The following is a 14703-nucleotide window of genomic DNA, read 5'->3' as shown; positions in this document are numbered from 1 at the left end:
TTAGACGCAGCCCGTGCAATACTGTGCGTTTACACACCTGTTTATGTCACCTCTAAAAATCCATCGGCTCCGCTATGAGTTGTCGAGGTATCCGTTAATATCCGATTAAGACCCGAGTCGAAATTTTAGTTCTACGTTAACTCATTTTTACAAGTCCCATCAAACTTGAAGAACCAATGAGAAGCTTTCAGACGAGAGGTTTAAGCACATAATGAAGAATATAATATTGTACCAGCTATTATTCTATCCTGGTATGGAATTTCATGCAGGAAATATTAGTCCAAACAGTTAAATAACAGCTCATGAATACAAATTCGTAATTAATTATGTTGTTAATTAAAGACTCTAAATAATTTATAACTGTGAACGAGTTTGGTCCTATCGATATTCGCCAACGCCTTTTTTTCTTGCTTTCTGTTTAGTCTCGTTACTGTACGGAATCGAAATTAAATCTCCATTGGTAAACTGTATTATTGGACACCCAACTATTATCTTTGTCTTTACAGCTTCTCTCTTATAAGCTCTCTTAAAAGTTTCGAATTCCGTTGAAACTTCCAATGCTAAGAAAAGAAAAGAAATAGGAAAGAGGGATTATGAGAATATAAAATGACGCTGCTCCTTTTATCCATTTCGTCCATTAATTTTTGTTAGATTATTTAATATTTGCTCATCTCGCGTATTCCATCCGCAATTCAGTAAATTGTATAATTAATTTTCAGTAAATTGTATAATTAATTTATTGCTGTAATGGAAACTGAGAATAGAGATTAAATGCAGATGGAATATTGAAATGTGTGAAATCGAATATTAAATAATTTTGATCTTTATTTGAGGACAATTCAACAGGAAGAAAATAGTCATGAAGCAGCCATTTATTTCATCAAGATAGCATAATAGCCTGTGCAATATTCTCCAAATGCAACGGAATTTGTAGGGTTAATGGAAAACCAGAATTTTGACTCGGAAAAGCCATCCCGGAAGGAACGCGGATGGAATGTCTTGGTCGTTTCGTTCACACGCGCGTCTCCCGAAGTAAATCGCAAATGGAAAACGCGCTACGTGTGGAAGTACAATGCGACGCGACGCGACGCGACGCGACGCGACGCGACGCGAAAACGAGAGAAGGTTCGCGCGCGCGTTGATTGATTCGATAGACTCGACGTTATCGTCGCGACGAAGGGTGAGCGAGACGATGAGCTTGGGAAAAAGGGGCCAATCTAACCGCCGAGAAATAAGCAGAGATTACTTTAGTATGGTGACAGAGGCAGTGATAGCAATATCGCTGAATTTCCGAGACGCCGCCAGCTTGTCGTCGTCTCCTCCACATCGAGGCGCGACGTTCCTCGACGCTCTTCCGTCGTGTGTCTCTCTTGCGGGCATCATTGAGCCGCAGATTAGAAAAACTCGTGCTCTCCCAACGACAGAGGATGCGCTTGAGGAAAGTAGCTGCCGAGATTATTACCGCTTGGACGGAGACGAGCGAGTCTTTACAAGCGGAGTGACGCGCGAAAGCGGCCGCATCGTTTGAAGGAGAGACAAACATGTCGAAGAACCTGGCAAAAATCCACTGTCCACAAGCATCACGGCGCGATCCAGAGGCCGAATAATCATTTTAACTGGAAGACTCGACGAAGCTCGACGAGCGAGCTAAAGCGCGTCAGGTTATTTTCCCGTCATTTTCCGACCGAGCGGCGCGGAGCGCCGAGACTCTTCCTCTGTCGACCATTTCGCGTCTTTCCTGTCCTTGCTGTGATCACTTTTTTCTCTCTCACCTTTACGTCCAAAAAATACAGGAGCATTACGCACGAAATTCGTGGAAATTCGAATTGTTCAACGTGCGACTCAATCGTTGCTATGCAGAACGCGACGCGCACAAGTGATGACAGCGAAAAAATATATTGAATATTATACGCGACGTGTGTGCATTCTTCTTGCGCATAAGTCCTTCATTGCGCATTCTCTATTGCGATTGATCCTCAAAACGACCTGTTTCATCGCAACGATTAAATATGCGAATATATATACGTGCGCATCCGTATTGCGGTGAAATAATTTCATATTTAAACAGTGCGCACAAGGGACGAGAGGGACGCCATCGCGGTCTCGTTGGCGCGGCTTATCTGCACCCGAGCGCATTTATTCGAATTAACGCGATAAACCGGATTATTATTTAGAGAGACGCATTCTCTCTCCTTCCCTCTCTCTCTCTCTCTCTCTCTCTCTCTCGCTCCCTCTATCAGCTGCACGCACGAGCTGAGAGCGTAAAAAACTTCACCGCCGCAGCCGGTGAAGGTATCGAGAGACTTAACGGCGGTACGGGGAAAGCAGGGGGCGTGGGTCGGTTGAACGAGAGAAGGGAGGAGGGGTGTACGATGAAGAAGAAGGGTGCAATTTAGTCGGCGTAAGCCCTAAATCGAGTAGCAGAGGAGCAGTTACGGCCAATTAAGCATCCACGGCGTCGAATCAATTATAGCACTCTAGTATATCGGCGCGAAAGTCAGAGGAGTCGACGCTCGCGCGAACGCGCAGCCGCATAATATGTCTCGTGCGGCATAAGTTTTGCAATCAGCGCGACACACAGTTTCGTGTTTTGCGGAAATTACTCGTCAAATTCGGACTGTCACGCGAAACAATATCCACGTGTCGTCATATCGCCGATCGCTAGCACCGATGGCGACGTGGTGTGCGTTAATAATTAAACGAGACACGAAAAGCGGGAAACGTGCATCGCCGCGAATCTCCGTGGCGAATCAATCGTATGAAAATACAAAAAAAAAAAAAAAAAAGAAACGAGGCTGGCGTAAAACTTTTTTATTTCCACTGACGAAAACAACGAATCAAGCGTCCTCGCGTGACTCGTCGTTAGCCCCGCGTCACCCCGCAACATTCCGCGGACGGCGCGAGAACACATCTAACGAAGGACGCATGTCAGCGGAGTTGTTCGCCAAGTAGCGCTTGATTATGCTCGAGATTGATCACGAAACTGATATCCCTGCGTGATACGCTTCACGCAGAAATGCGTGCTCACGACGGATAACCGGCGGGCGTGGATCGATCGATCGGCGGGCGAGATGCCGCCGCGAAAAGTCAAAAGTGAAACAACGTATAACGAGATTTGTCGCGATATGCACTGTAGCCGGCGTGATGTGCATTAATAATTCGAGTTTCAACAAGCTTTTCTCTGCGCTTTTCCCTCCTTTTTTTCTTCTCGTCGTACGTACCGTCGTGAAACCGCGGAAGGATTAGACGCGACCGTCGATAATATCCCTCCCCCTCTTCCTCGTACCAAGAGATCTCATTTACATAGTTATAGCAATATTTCAAAGCCACCCGCATCGAGTCCGCGCCCAACCATCCACCGAGGGCGCAGCTTCGAGAAGTAACGATCAGCCTGCTAGCGTCGCTTGCGAGATTCGCGGAGTAACCGTCCCGTTTAATCGCGCCTCTCGATACTCGACTCGATCTACCGAGACCGTAACCGGTACGTTATCTAATCGCGCGGGCAATTTCGCTTTCAATCGTGTGAAACGAGAATACTCGCAGTAGTGACACGCTGATATGTCCCGCGATATGTTCGGCGATAGCGGTGACGTTAAGAAAGTTTTCGAATATCTTTGCCGACGCTAGTGACAAGCGGAGGAAAGTTGAGAAATTATCGCGTTTGATTTCCCGCCTGGTAAACGGAGCGTACGATTTCCGTTCGCGGTTTAGCGCTTCCTCCGCAGGACGAAGAGAGAGAGAGAGAGAGAGCAGCTCGCGCTGCATCTGCATTGTTTACAAAAGCTAATGTCAACTCGAGGCGACGCAGGATTACCATATAGACCACAAAACTCTTCATATTCCCTATAGTTCTACCGAGCTCACCTTCGCCCTTCGTCCTTATCTACACTTACCTGCTATAACACACTGTAACACTATAACACCTATTATAACACATTCGCTTTAACTGACGTAGGACAGCAAAGTGCTTCCCTCTTTTTTCTTTTTCTCTTACCTACATATCCTTTTGAATGATAGGCCGCCGCACCGTCCGGTTATCAATTAAATGGCAGTATCGATAAAACCTTTTGTCGGGAAAAAGTGGAATGCCATTTCAGGCGCGCAATCACGGAGGTTACTTCGGAAATAACGAAAGGACCCATTTGACCCACGCACCGTAATTTCAGTGTGTCGAATCGTTCCGATATTTTTCGTCGCCTCATATCAAGAGAGAGGGAAAGAGGAGGAGAGAGAGAGAGAGAGAGAGAGAGAGAGAGAGAGAGAGAGAGAGAGAGAGAGAGGCGAGTGCGCTCTGACAAATGTTGGTACTTTTCTGCTGGACCGGAAGATTAACCAACGAACCGACGGAACGCATAATCGCCGACCGCGTTTCTTCTCTTCTTCTTCCCTATTCCTTCCAATCCTTTCGTACGCCCGTAGCTATAAAGAATGACGGGAACGGGTAATCCGTTCGCTTAAATACAAAGATTCGAGGGGAAACTTTCGTTATTCCGACAAACTCTCGTCTTTTTCTCTCCCTCTCCTCCTTTGTCCCTTCCCCATCTGTCTCTCTTTCTCTCTCTCTCTCTCTCTCTCTCTCTCTCTCTCTCTCTCTCTCCCGGTAGAAACAAGCACAAACAATATCGATTGCCTCTTTCACAACGCGATATCAGTTAGCCGTTCCTCTTCCATCGATCGAATTAGTCCAATTGACCGTGCGAGTAGCATATCGCCTGCATTGCGGCGAGTTTCGTTCTTTCTTTTTTTTTATTTTCTATTCTTCCTCCTCTTTTTCTTTTTCTGTTTTTAATCCATCACGCCGCGCCAGTCGCAATTCGCGTATCTACTCTCTGTTTACGAGTAAACGCGGAAGAGAACACGTAACATATCGCACTTTATACAAATATCCTTCGGCTGACGCAACGAAAAACGATCCGGTCTACACCCGCGACGCCGTATAAAAATTTGATCGCTGTCGCGGGACAATCGAGTTTTTCAATGACACGTACCTCCGTACTATATTTACTGAGAAAATCCGTCGCGCGGTAAATCACACGGCAGTTGATACGACCTGGCGAGCACCGGAGGACAATAATTCTCTCCCCCGTTGCTCTCCCGCAACCCCTCCTGACTCCTTATGCCCACGTGCACGCTTTTTCTTACCGAGCACTTTTCATGCGTGGAATGACCCGACCTTGTTGTCCGTCGCCGTACAGCCGACAATTAATGCAGCCTCTCCAAATGTTCCTTTTATTTCTGTTTCAGTTACTGAGAAAGAGATCCGTCAATGGTAAGCCCAACTTCGAGGTAATGAGGCGACGTGCTAGGTAATGAGGCGCGCGAACTTGTAGAAATTTCGACAAGATGATTAAAGATCTCGTTAATGTCAGAATGTAATTTGTTATGAGAGAAAGACAGAGAGACAGATACAGAAGCTGTATCGATTCCATCTTGCGATAAATCAAAATGTAAAAAAAAAAAGGTTATTAAGATAGAGCGAAAAATTCGTGATTTTCGACAACGTGAAATACAATGCAGTCACTTTATTACTTAGGCACAAAGGATTCCTGAAAGACTGCCCTGACGGACTGTTGACGGAACAGGTATGCGATACTCTCACGAATAAACTCTATTCATATTAATCATTTTCTCCTCCCGTCGTACTGTAAGAATAAAAACAGAAAAACAAAAAGATATAAAAGCTATCAGAGTCTCATGTTATGAATTGTCGAGTGAATGTATTTTACTCGACGCGAAATGTCAGTGAGACATGTAAGGAGACAACGCGGAGGAGAGAAGGGTTAGTCGGCCCAAATCAATAACAAAGAAAAAGCTGCACGGCGCACTCGCGTGTTTTCAGGGCTTCATAAAGATCTACAAGCAGTTCTTCCCCCAGGGTGACCCGTCAAAGTTCGCCTCCCTCGTCTTCAGGGTCTTCGACGAGAACGCCGTGAGTTTCGGCCACATCGTGTGTACATACACGTCGCGGCTTTCCACGAACCCTCACGTTCGTTTAAGCTCGCGTTCGCCATGCAAGACGTTCGCGTGCAAGACGTGTCACGCAAACGCTCTCAGCCGTCTTGCTAAAATTATTTTTCTAGCCCGCCCTCGCCATGTCTTTATTGCCGTTTAACCATTGACGGGGCATTTATTCAGACTGGCGTTAGATAAGAACTGGAGGGCGTCCTGTTGATTTACATAACGAGAATCGCACGCTGAATAAATTTCCACGTTGGAGTGAGGAGGCGAGCGTCGATATGGCGGACGCGAGCTAATCCGCTAATGTTTAATCAACGCGCACGTTCGCTTGCCGAGTGAACGAGCGAGCCAGCATTGGCATTCTCGCGGAATCGCGTATGTTTGTCGACGATATAGAGTAGATGGTATACGCGAGTCGGGAGTTTTCTTCGGATTTCTCTCGCGAGTCGGCTTAAACGCGCTGCGGTTCGAAGTGTATTTGAGAGAGAGAGAGAGAGAGAGAGAGAGAGAGAGAGAGAGAGAGAGAGAGAGGGAGGGAGAGAGAGAGTGAGAGAGAGAGAGATAAAGAGAAAGATAGAAGGAATATTATTTACTCGGTGTATCGTTCGGTAGCTGTTCGACTATCAAGAGGCAGCTGCTCCGTCCGTCCGTTCATCTGTCTACGACTGAAACGCGATCGCGAAGTGATCCTTGACGGCGGAAGAGAAACACGATCGATAGGCGATGTAACGCGACTCACGACAAATAAGGATACGCCGGATTGTTGTTTCAGGACGGCACGATAGAGTTCGAGGAGTTCATAAGAGCGCTCTCGGTGACGTCACGCGGCAACCTGGACGAAAAACTTCACTGTGAGTACTTCTCGCTCTCCTCTTATTCCTCTCGAGAAACTTATCCACTCAAATCTGGAAGAGTTCTCTCGCGAGCTATTCTGTTTGCCCATCTACTTGGGATACATCGCGGATACGATTGGTGAAAAACCTCCGCGTCCTATTTGACGCGGTCGCGACAGCTAAGTCGAAGACTTACGAGCCGTCCGATCGTATATGGGAAGAGGGAAAAATTCACCGCCCCATTTCCTCTCGAAACTGCTCGCAATCGAATCGAGATTTCGCGATACACGTACTCGTATGATCGCTCCGCAATTTCTGAGCAATATCAAAAATATCAAGAATAAAATAATTGCTTTAAAAACAACGATAATTTACGTACGTTGCAAAATTCGACAAAATTAGCTTGTTCACTGTCTCCCCCCTCCGGTGCTTCCTCAAACAAGTGACTGACAAACCGATACCTACGCTTGTTGCGAACGCCTCGAGAAGGGAGATTCGCGCGGTCCGCCGAGAATTGGCACACATAAAATTCGAGACGAGCCATAGAATATGATCGCCGCAGTGTGAGACGATAAACGGACGGGACTTTCCCTCGATTATCCCTCTTGCGAATCTGCACTATCATACAACGATGACAATTCCGACGAAAGTGGACAAGCGGCAATAAGATGTGCAGCTCCGCACGACGATATCGAAATTGCAGAACGGGATATCGTACGGAGGAGAGGAAAGTTCATAGTGAACTCGCGAGAGAACCGAGCTGTACGAAAAGCTACGAGAGATAACCCCATCGCGGGGTTTTTCTCAATCCCCTCCCTCCCTTTTCCTCCGTAAAGAACTCGGATTTCGGAATTTGTATTCCCCAGGAATTCACTCGCGAAAGTCAATTGTTTTTCTCTCTTTCCTCGTTTTCCTCTTTTCAGGGGCCTTTCGTTTGTACGACGTGGACAACGACGGCTTCATCACGAGAGACGAGATGTACAATATAGTCGACGCGATATATCAGATGGTGGTGAGTGCGTTCTTTTCAAAGAACTCGCCGGGTCCGCGAGGAAGCCCTCGATGTGGAGTGCTCGGCCGGTCGTTTCGCAATTTAGCCGCTTTTAATACGCGTTCTCGCGTGTGCCGCAAGCGCACACGTTCCGTTTCGTATGAAAAAAGAAAGAGGCAAAATGGAAGGAAAAGCAAAAAAGAGCCCATTGTCACGCACGTCGCACTTTCACAAACGCGCGGTTTGTACAGCTCATTAAATAATTGCAAGCAGAAAACGTTTGCACAGACAGAAAGCGTTCCCACCGGGCGCGGCGGTCGGTCCGTCCCGGCCGAGCGGTTCACATCGCTGCAATTGTAACGACCGGCCGCGTATTCTCCGATATCGGTTCAATATTTTACCTCAACGAGCGCGTTATACCGCGTGCAACTCGCAACCTCCAGCGGAAGTTGTAAGCCCTCTCGCGCACAGTTTCCACCGGGTATAGCTGCAAGCGAATTAGACGAGCGAGCTCTCCTTAATGCGTCTAAGTGCGTGCGCGCGCGCGCGCGATATATACGACTTTTTTCAAGTTTTAATGTCATCTTCCATTATGCGCATAATGGCCTTTTGTACCGCGCGCATGCACGATAATTACGTAACTAGCTGCTAAAACTTTAATTGTTTCGTCTGTGAGACGTGAACATTGTGTCGCGCCGAAGACGTCCCACCGGTGGCGAAGTGCGCGCGACACGCTTCTCTTCAGCTAACAGCTCGAAGGAACTTGTCTCCACGCGCGTTCTAATTAAATCGCCGATACGAGCCAAGTCACACACGTCGTCATCGCGTCGTGATTGCGCGCTTTCGGTCGGAGTTTGCCGAAATTCACGTGACCGATAGAAAAAAGTCGCGGACGTTTGCGAGAAAACCATCGCGAGAGACACGTCCGGACGAATTCCGGCTGCAACGGGAAAATTCTACCGCGAGAGAGAGAGAGAGAGAGAGAGAGAGAGAGAGAGAGAGAGAGAGAGAGAAAGAGGGATGGCCTTGTCACGTAGATTTCAACGTAAAATTCGTTCGACGCGGCGGCCACAAATTCCGCGTCTCGCGACAACAACCGCCATTAATCACCTGAGGTCTCGTTAATATTAATTTCAAAGAGAAATACAGCGTGACATATTATGTGCGCACCCGTGGCTTACACACGGTAATCCATAAACATGCGGGTGGTGGCCAACAAAGGCACGGCGCCGAAACTTTGATAACACATATCGACTTTGGAACAATAAAGCTGACAAAGCCGCGTAATAATACGATTGAGAGCTAAATGCAGCCGATGGATAAAGCGATACACGGATTACGAGGCAGCGATTCGCCGTGAATTAACGCGAATATCGGTCCGATTTCTATTAAAATCGCGAATTCCGCAACAGACTCGAATAAAAAATCAATCGTTGCGCGACGTCCATCGGCCGGCCGTTATTGCACATGACTTTGTTCGCGAAGTTGCTTGCTGTTTGTTTAAACAAAGATTGTCCAAGTTCCACGAGATTACGATAGAGCATCGTTCCCGCGAGCATCGGTTTCTGCGATCGATTAATCGCGCCGAGATATTTATCGTCAGCTTTCAACGTTCAGTCTCGAGAGAGACAGAGAGAGATTTGTATTGTCCGTGTGGATAAGGAGAAATCATGATCTTTAGCCGCTGTAATGAGAACGGCGGAACGGCGCGGGCAGGTGGCCCCAATTAATTAACGGAACTTTAAGCGCCGGATAACGTGGAATGTTCCAGGGACAGCAGCCGCAATCCGAAGACGAGAACACGCCCCAGAAGAGGGTCGATAAGATCTTCGATCAGATGGACAAGAACCATGACGACAAACTCACTCTGGAGGAGTTCCGGGAAGGCAGCAAGGCTGATCCGAGGATCGTGCAAGCGTTGTCGCTGGGCGGCGAGTAACCTCCGATTTCCATGGGCGAGCCATCGAAACCGGGCGATTACGTCGTTGTCATTGTCGTAATTGCCGACGCGAGCTGGGCGAGCCGCACGCCCCGATTAATCGGCCGATGAGGAATGACGACCTGAGAAAGGCAAGTCCACGTCCGCGCGGCTTCGGCATGCACGTAACAGATAGGCAATAAACGCGAGCGAAACGCGGCGTCCGCGAGACGCGGAGACTCGACGCGAGTGTTTCCGGGGGTGGTCTCTCCCTCTCTTCTCATCCTCCGTCTCCGCCGGCGTCGCCGCCGCGGAGGAGATCCTAGAGAGAGTCTATCGCACTTCTTTTTTCTACACTCTCGTTCTCGGAGCAGATCGGTTTCCATCCCCCTTTGGCGAATCGATCCCTCCGTCTTCTTCGTTAACGATCAATTCTCAAGAATCTCGGTGCTAAGTAGTAAGTGTCTCTAGCGTTCGAGTAATCGTAGCTTTCGAGGAGACCGGACGTGGGGCGAATTTTGCAGTTTTCGATAGGAGAGCGCGTTGCAGGCCTTTAATACCAGACAAACTGTTACGAACGATGAAGGTATAAATCATTTAGAGGAGAATTCCCCCCCTCTTGGTCGGTCGCCGTTAATCGCCTCCCGAGTCGAAAGCGACTCCTGTCCCATTCTCTCGTCTTTCCTTCTCTCTCTTTCTCTCTCTCTCTCTCTCTCTCTCTCTCTTCGCTTTTCTTCCACTTCGCTCTTATTCCGCCGGCGAGAAGATAATATCGCGGTAATACAAGGATAACGAGTAAAATTCAAAGACACTCGACGAGCGTGCCGCTCGAATTTCAATGAAGCTCGCCGGGGTTATTTCCGATTGGAGGGTTGCTCTACATTAGGGGAAAAGAGGAGGGGGATGGGTAGATGGGTGGATAGGTAGGTACATAGCAGGGAAATTGCAGCGGGGGTGAGCATTCGAATCGGCGGACAACTGATCGCGTATTGTTCGGTGCGTTGCGTGCGGCGGCGGCGGGGACGGAGGCGGCGACGAGCAAAAATTCCAAAAGTCACAATGTGTGCTACGTACTTCAACGGCCGGCCGAGCAGCGCATTAACGGCGGAACCGACAAAAGAGAACGCGGGAGACGTGCGAATTTCGTGATCGTGAATAGAGCTGCAATAACACTGCGTCGCGGCGTTTCGGCGGTTCCCCTCCCGGTTCCCTTTCTCCACTTTCGTTCGTTCTTCCCTCCTTGCGCAACGCCACGCAATTCCGTCGAATTTTCTCGTCGTTCGCCAAGTCAATCGCGAACGCGAGCGCTAATGCGAGCGCGCTTTTATATAACACGCGGCGTGCCGAACGGCGCGGATTATTCATACGCTCAAATGTCGACCCGCTAAGAATCGAAAAAGTAGCCGAGACCGCGTATTAACGAGCGTTACGTGCTACTGGCAAAATTGCCGCGTCGATTTGACGCCGCTCGTGTGTACCGCTCTGCTGCCACTTGTGCGCGCGTGCAAGATGACTTCTTAACAAACACGGCGCCGGTCGCGAGTATCGACTGGCTGAGTATCGCGATTGCGTAAGTCCCGCGCGCGCGCGCGCGCGCGCATTAGAACGGCGTGGTGCAAAAATTCGTCGCGTCTATAATAACGCGCGGATCGGCCCGATGATGACTGGGCAAACGGCCAAGACGGATAATGGCAATCTACTTTTCGCTATTAATGAACGTTGCGTGTTTTACGTCACTTACGATGAGGCGAGAAGCGGCCGGCTCTTGTAATTCGCCAGCTGCGGCGCGCGCTCGCGCTATCAATGAAACTCCCGCCGCGCTCGCGAGGCCGCGTTACGAAAGCGAAGAAAAGCGCGAGAAATATAATTAAGGTAAATGCACGCGCGCGCCGCGTAGAACACGATGCCGACTGACTACTCGATTGTAACGAGCCGAGTTTTGCGTTATTATTGGCCATGTTTGTGCGCGCACCGCGCACCGCGCGGCAACGGGGATACCGCTCTGAAAACTACGCACGGACGTGATTGCGGAAAGAAAGGACGAGAAGAAGCACAACTAATCGGAATAACGGAAAAGCTTATTAAATATGAATGCCGCGTCGCGTAGTAACAACCGATCGTCAAATATTAACGAGCAAAGTTGCATCCGCTCCCGCAAATCCTCTTGCAACTCTCGAAAACCTTTAGTCGCAATCGTCGATCCATCCTCCTCCTTCTTGCCCTCCTCTTGCTCCTCCTTCCTCCTCGAATGCTCTACTTTCGAACTTGGGCGATCCGAATTTTCATTCGAAGCGATCCGTACGGTGCAAAACGAACGATCGATCAAAGAAAATAAAACGTCAGACGCGCGATCCCGGACGAATTAAATTGCAAATTGAACGAATTAAAATTACGTGGGTAAAAGCAGCAGAGTCAAGGGCGTTGTGCGCCAGAGAGGGAAGCGTGAAAAGCGAACTGTATTATTTTACGAAATGGCGATCGATTAATCAATGTGTGACGACGCAGGGGAAGTCGCGCTTCCTCGAGATATTAAAAAAGAAAATCGAAAGACAGGGAGAACGAAAATATAGGGGGGAGAAACGTCCGATGGAAATAAAGCGAATATTCCGGGAGAGAAGGTGATTAAATTAAACGAGGAGGCCGATAGGTCACGCTCGAGGGCGATATTTGTGTTACGCGAGAGTGATTAAGACAAACGAGGGGCAATAATTCACGTCGAAGATTTCTTGATTGAGGCGATTGATTTTCTATAATCGCGCGGCGCATATAGGAGACAATAAAAAAAAAAACAAAAAAAAAAACAAAAAAAAACAAAAAAACAAAACAAAACCAAAAAAAAACCAGAGATAAAGAGCGAGATAAAGAGCGAACTAACACCGCCACCATCACTATTACAAAGACGACATTTAGTTAGGGGCGCCCATCTGCCTGCGACGGTGACATCATTGGTATAATTTATTTCGGAATTTCGGATCTTCCGTTCGCCGATATTAAGAAGCGTCAGATGGTGGTCGGATAAAAGAACGGGAAAAATTCAGCGCGACTGGGCGAGAGTACGAGAGGACGATTAAAGGGAGTAGATAGGTAGGTAGGTGAGTATAGCGGTACGTAACGTACATAGAGAGACGCGTCGCGTCTCCGATCGATCCGCTATATCACTCTGCATTCCGCGGAGTGCACACCGACCGCCGGATGGCGAATGCGGGCAATGAGCTTAAGGAGAACAAAGGGAGTGAAAAGTGTGAGAATCGCGGATATGGGAGGGAGAGCCGAGTAGGTTCAAACGAGAGACGAGAAGCCGTCGAAAAGACGGTGCCCGGTTATTCCGATGATATTTCTCGCTCACGCGAGATCACTCGAGGATAGATTCCACCGCGAGGCAAGATCGAACGGGACGAGACGAGACGAGACGATGAGGGTCGGGACGGGACGAGCCGAGGGTCAGCTATACATCTTGCATGGTTCCGCGTCCCTCGGTCGGCGCTTTTTCAAGAATAAACTGTGCGACACGCACGCAGGCTACTACTCGGGGGTGAGTAGTTGTCGACGCTAAGAAAATTGCGAAACCATCTCGGTCAAAGCAAACCTGGTCCCGGCGAGATAGAGCCAAGTTAAATAAGGTCCGAAAGGATCGCGGACGACTTATGAAAGATGCATAGGCGCACTTGGTCCGGCGCTCCGGCCATGCAATATGTAGCGCATCGTCGCTAAGACTGCACGGCGCGCGTCTGCCTGAGAGTTTCTGTCGACGGCGACGAGACGCGACGTGATGCAACGCGTGAAAACGTCGGGAATTCGAAGCGTGTTACACCGACGATGGGACAATGACCTTCGACCCGCTGGATCGCGCGCGGCGACCGACCTGCAATTTTTATCTCGCGTCTCACGTGTGTGCGCGACGCGGAATTGAACGGCCCGGTGATTAAAACGCAAGCAAAAACTGCGGGAACTAATTGCAATCGTGTTAATGAGCGAATTCGCGAGTGAGTTTACGCACCGGTGTAATGGCTGGCTGACTGGCGAGCGGTGAAAACGAACTCGAGACGTGTGCGCCTGCGAAGTTTCGTTTCCGCCGAGACAGAGAATTAAATGCTCGAAACGAGTGAAGAAGGGAGAGTAAGTTTGCGAAGGTGAATAAAGAAAGGAAGCCCTTTTGGAAAGCCGGGGTTTACGGTGTCATTGAGCTTTCAAAGCAGCGCCCTATCTCTTTCTATCGCCACACGCTCGCCATTCGACGATTGGGCGGCTGCGAAGCGAGATGCGAGATACGAGTCGACGCAATGCAGGGACGTGCGAGAGGCAGAAAGTAATGTCACAGAAACGGCCGCGCAGATTCACGAGCGCGAGATCCCTCGGGAGATTTAAGCGCGCGGCATGCTGCGAGAGCGCGTGTTATTATCCCGAATAACGTGCGCTCGCAGTAAATTCACGAGACGGCGAAAATGTCGCTGAAAATCGACGGAGTGGCGCGCGGCGCGCAAAAATCGTCAGCTCCAATGGACACGCGCGACGAGATGACGACGACGACGACGCTTGATGCTTGATGATAGGACAATATCAATTTCGTTCATATACATTGTTCTCGGCTTCGCCAACCAAATGAATCGGCTCCAGCCTCGGGATTCGACTGCTTTCTCGGATGATTTAAGAATCGCTACGTATTCAGACCGCGCAAGCGGCACACAATGCGACGAAATTCTATGAATCTTCCCAATCGACCGCTCGCTTTTTATTACGCCGTTAACGCCGTCATTTTAACGATGCAGGACGCACGATACGTTATTCAAGCGTTTTTCTTGACAGCACAGTGCGCCTCAGTCCTTTAATTTTTCACTTGCGGCAAATTTATGCAGAAACTCGGTAGCCAGCCCTGTCGTGTAAAAGCCTTCCGCGCAAAATTATGACTAGCTCGTCCGGCATCAACGTCACCAATAAAATATTACCGTCGCTCCCTATATATTTCGGACCTTCCGGTCCGGAAGAACCACACACGGTGAAGAAGC

General features: G+C 48.9%; 1 protein-coding gene across 3 annotated transcripts in view; it reads left to right on the top strand.

Moving 5' to 3' along the window:
- Nucleotides 1-12472, top strand: part of LOC105186913 (frequenin-1) — a 44469-nt gene extending 31997 nt beyond the window's left edge. For all 3 annotated transcript variants that reach the window (XM_011147426.3, XM_025307419.1, XM_025307420.1), the window contains exons 3-8: nucleotides 5245-5269; nucleotides 5534-5582; nucleotides 5840-5929; nucleotides 6731-6809; nucleotides 7715-7803; nucleotides 9554-12472. In XM_011147426.3, coding sequence (XP_011145728.1) covers nucleotides 5245-5269; nucleotides 5534-5582; nucleotides 5840-5929; nucleotides 6731-6809; nucleotides 7715-7803; nucleotides 9554-9721 — 500 coding nt within the window. In that variant the 3' untranslated portion in view covers nucleotides 9722-12472. The remainder of the gene's footprint in view (nucleotides 1-5244; nucleotides 5270-5533; nucleotides 5583-5839; nucleotides 5930-6730; nucleotides 6810-7714; nucleotides 7804-9553) is intronic.
- Nucleotides 12473-14703: the final 2231 nt, after the last annotated feature.

The sequence above is a fragment of the Harpegnathos saltator genome, unplaced genomic scaffold (genome assembly GCF_003227715.2).
Source record: "Harpegnathos saltator strain DR-91 unplaced genomic scaffold, Hsal_v8.6 scaffold86, whole genome shotgun sequence".
Classification (NCBI taxonomy): domain Eukaryota; kingdom Metazoa; phylum Arthropoda; class Insecta; order Hymenoptera; family Formicidae; genus Harpegnathos; species Harpegnathos saltator.
This window is presented reverse-complemented; position numbering and strand designations above follow the sequence as displayed.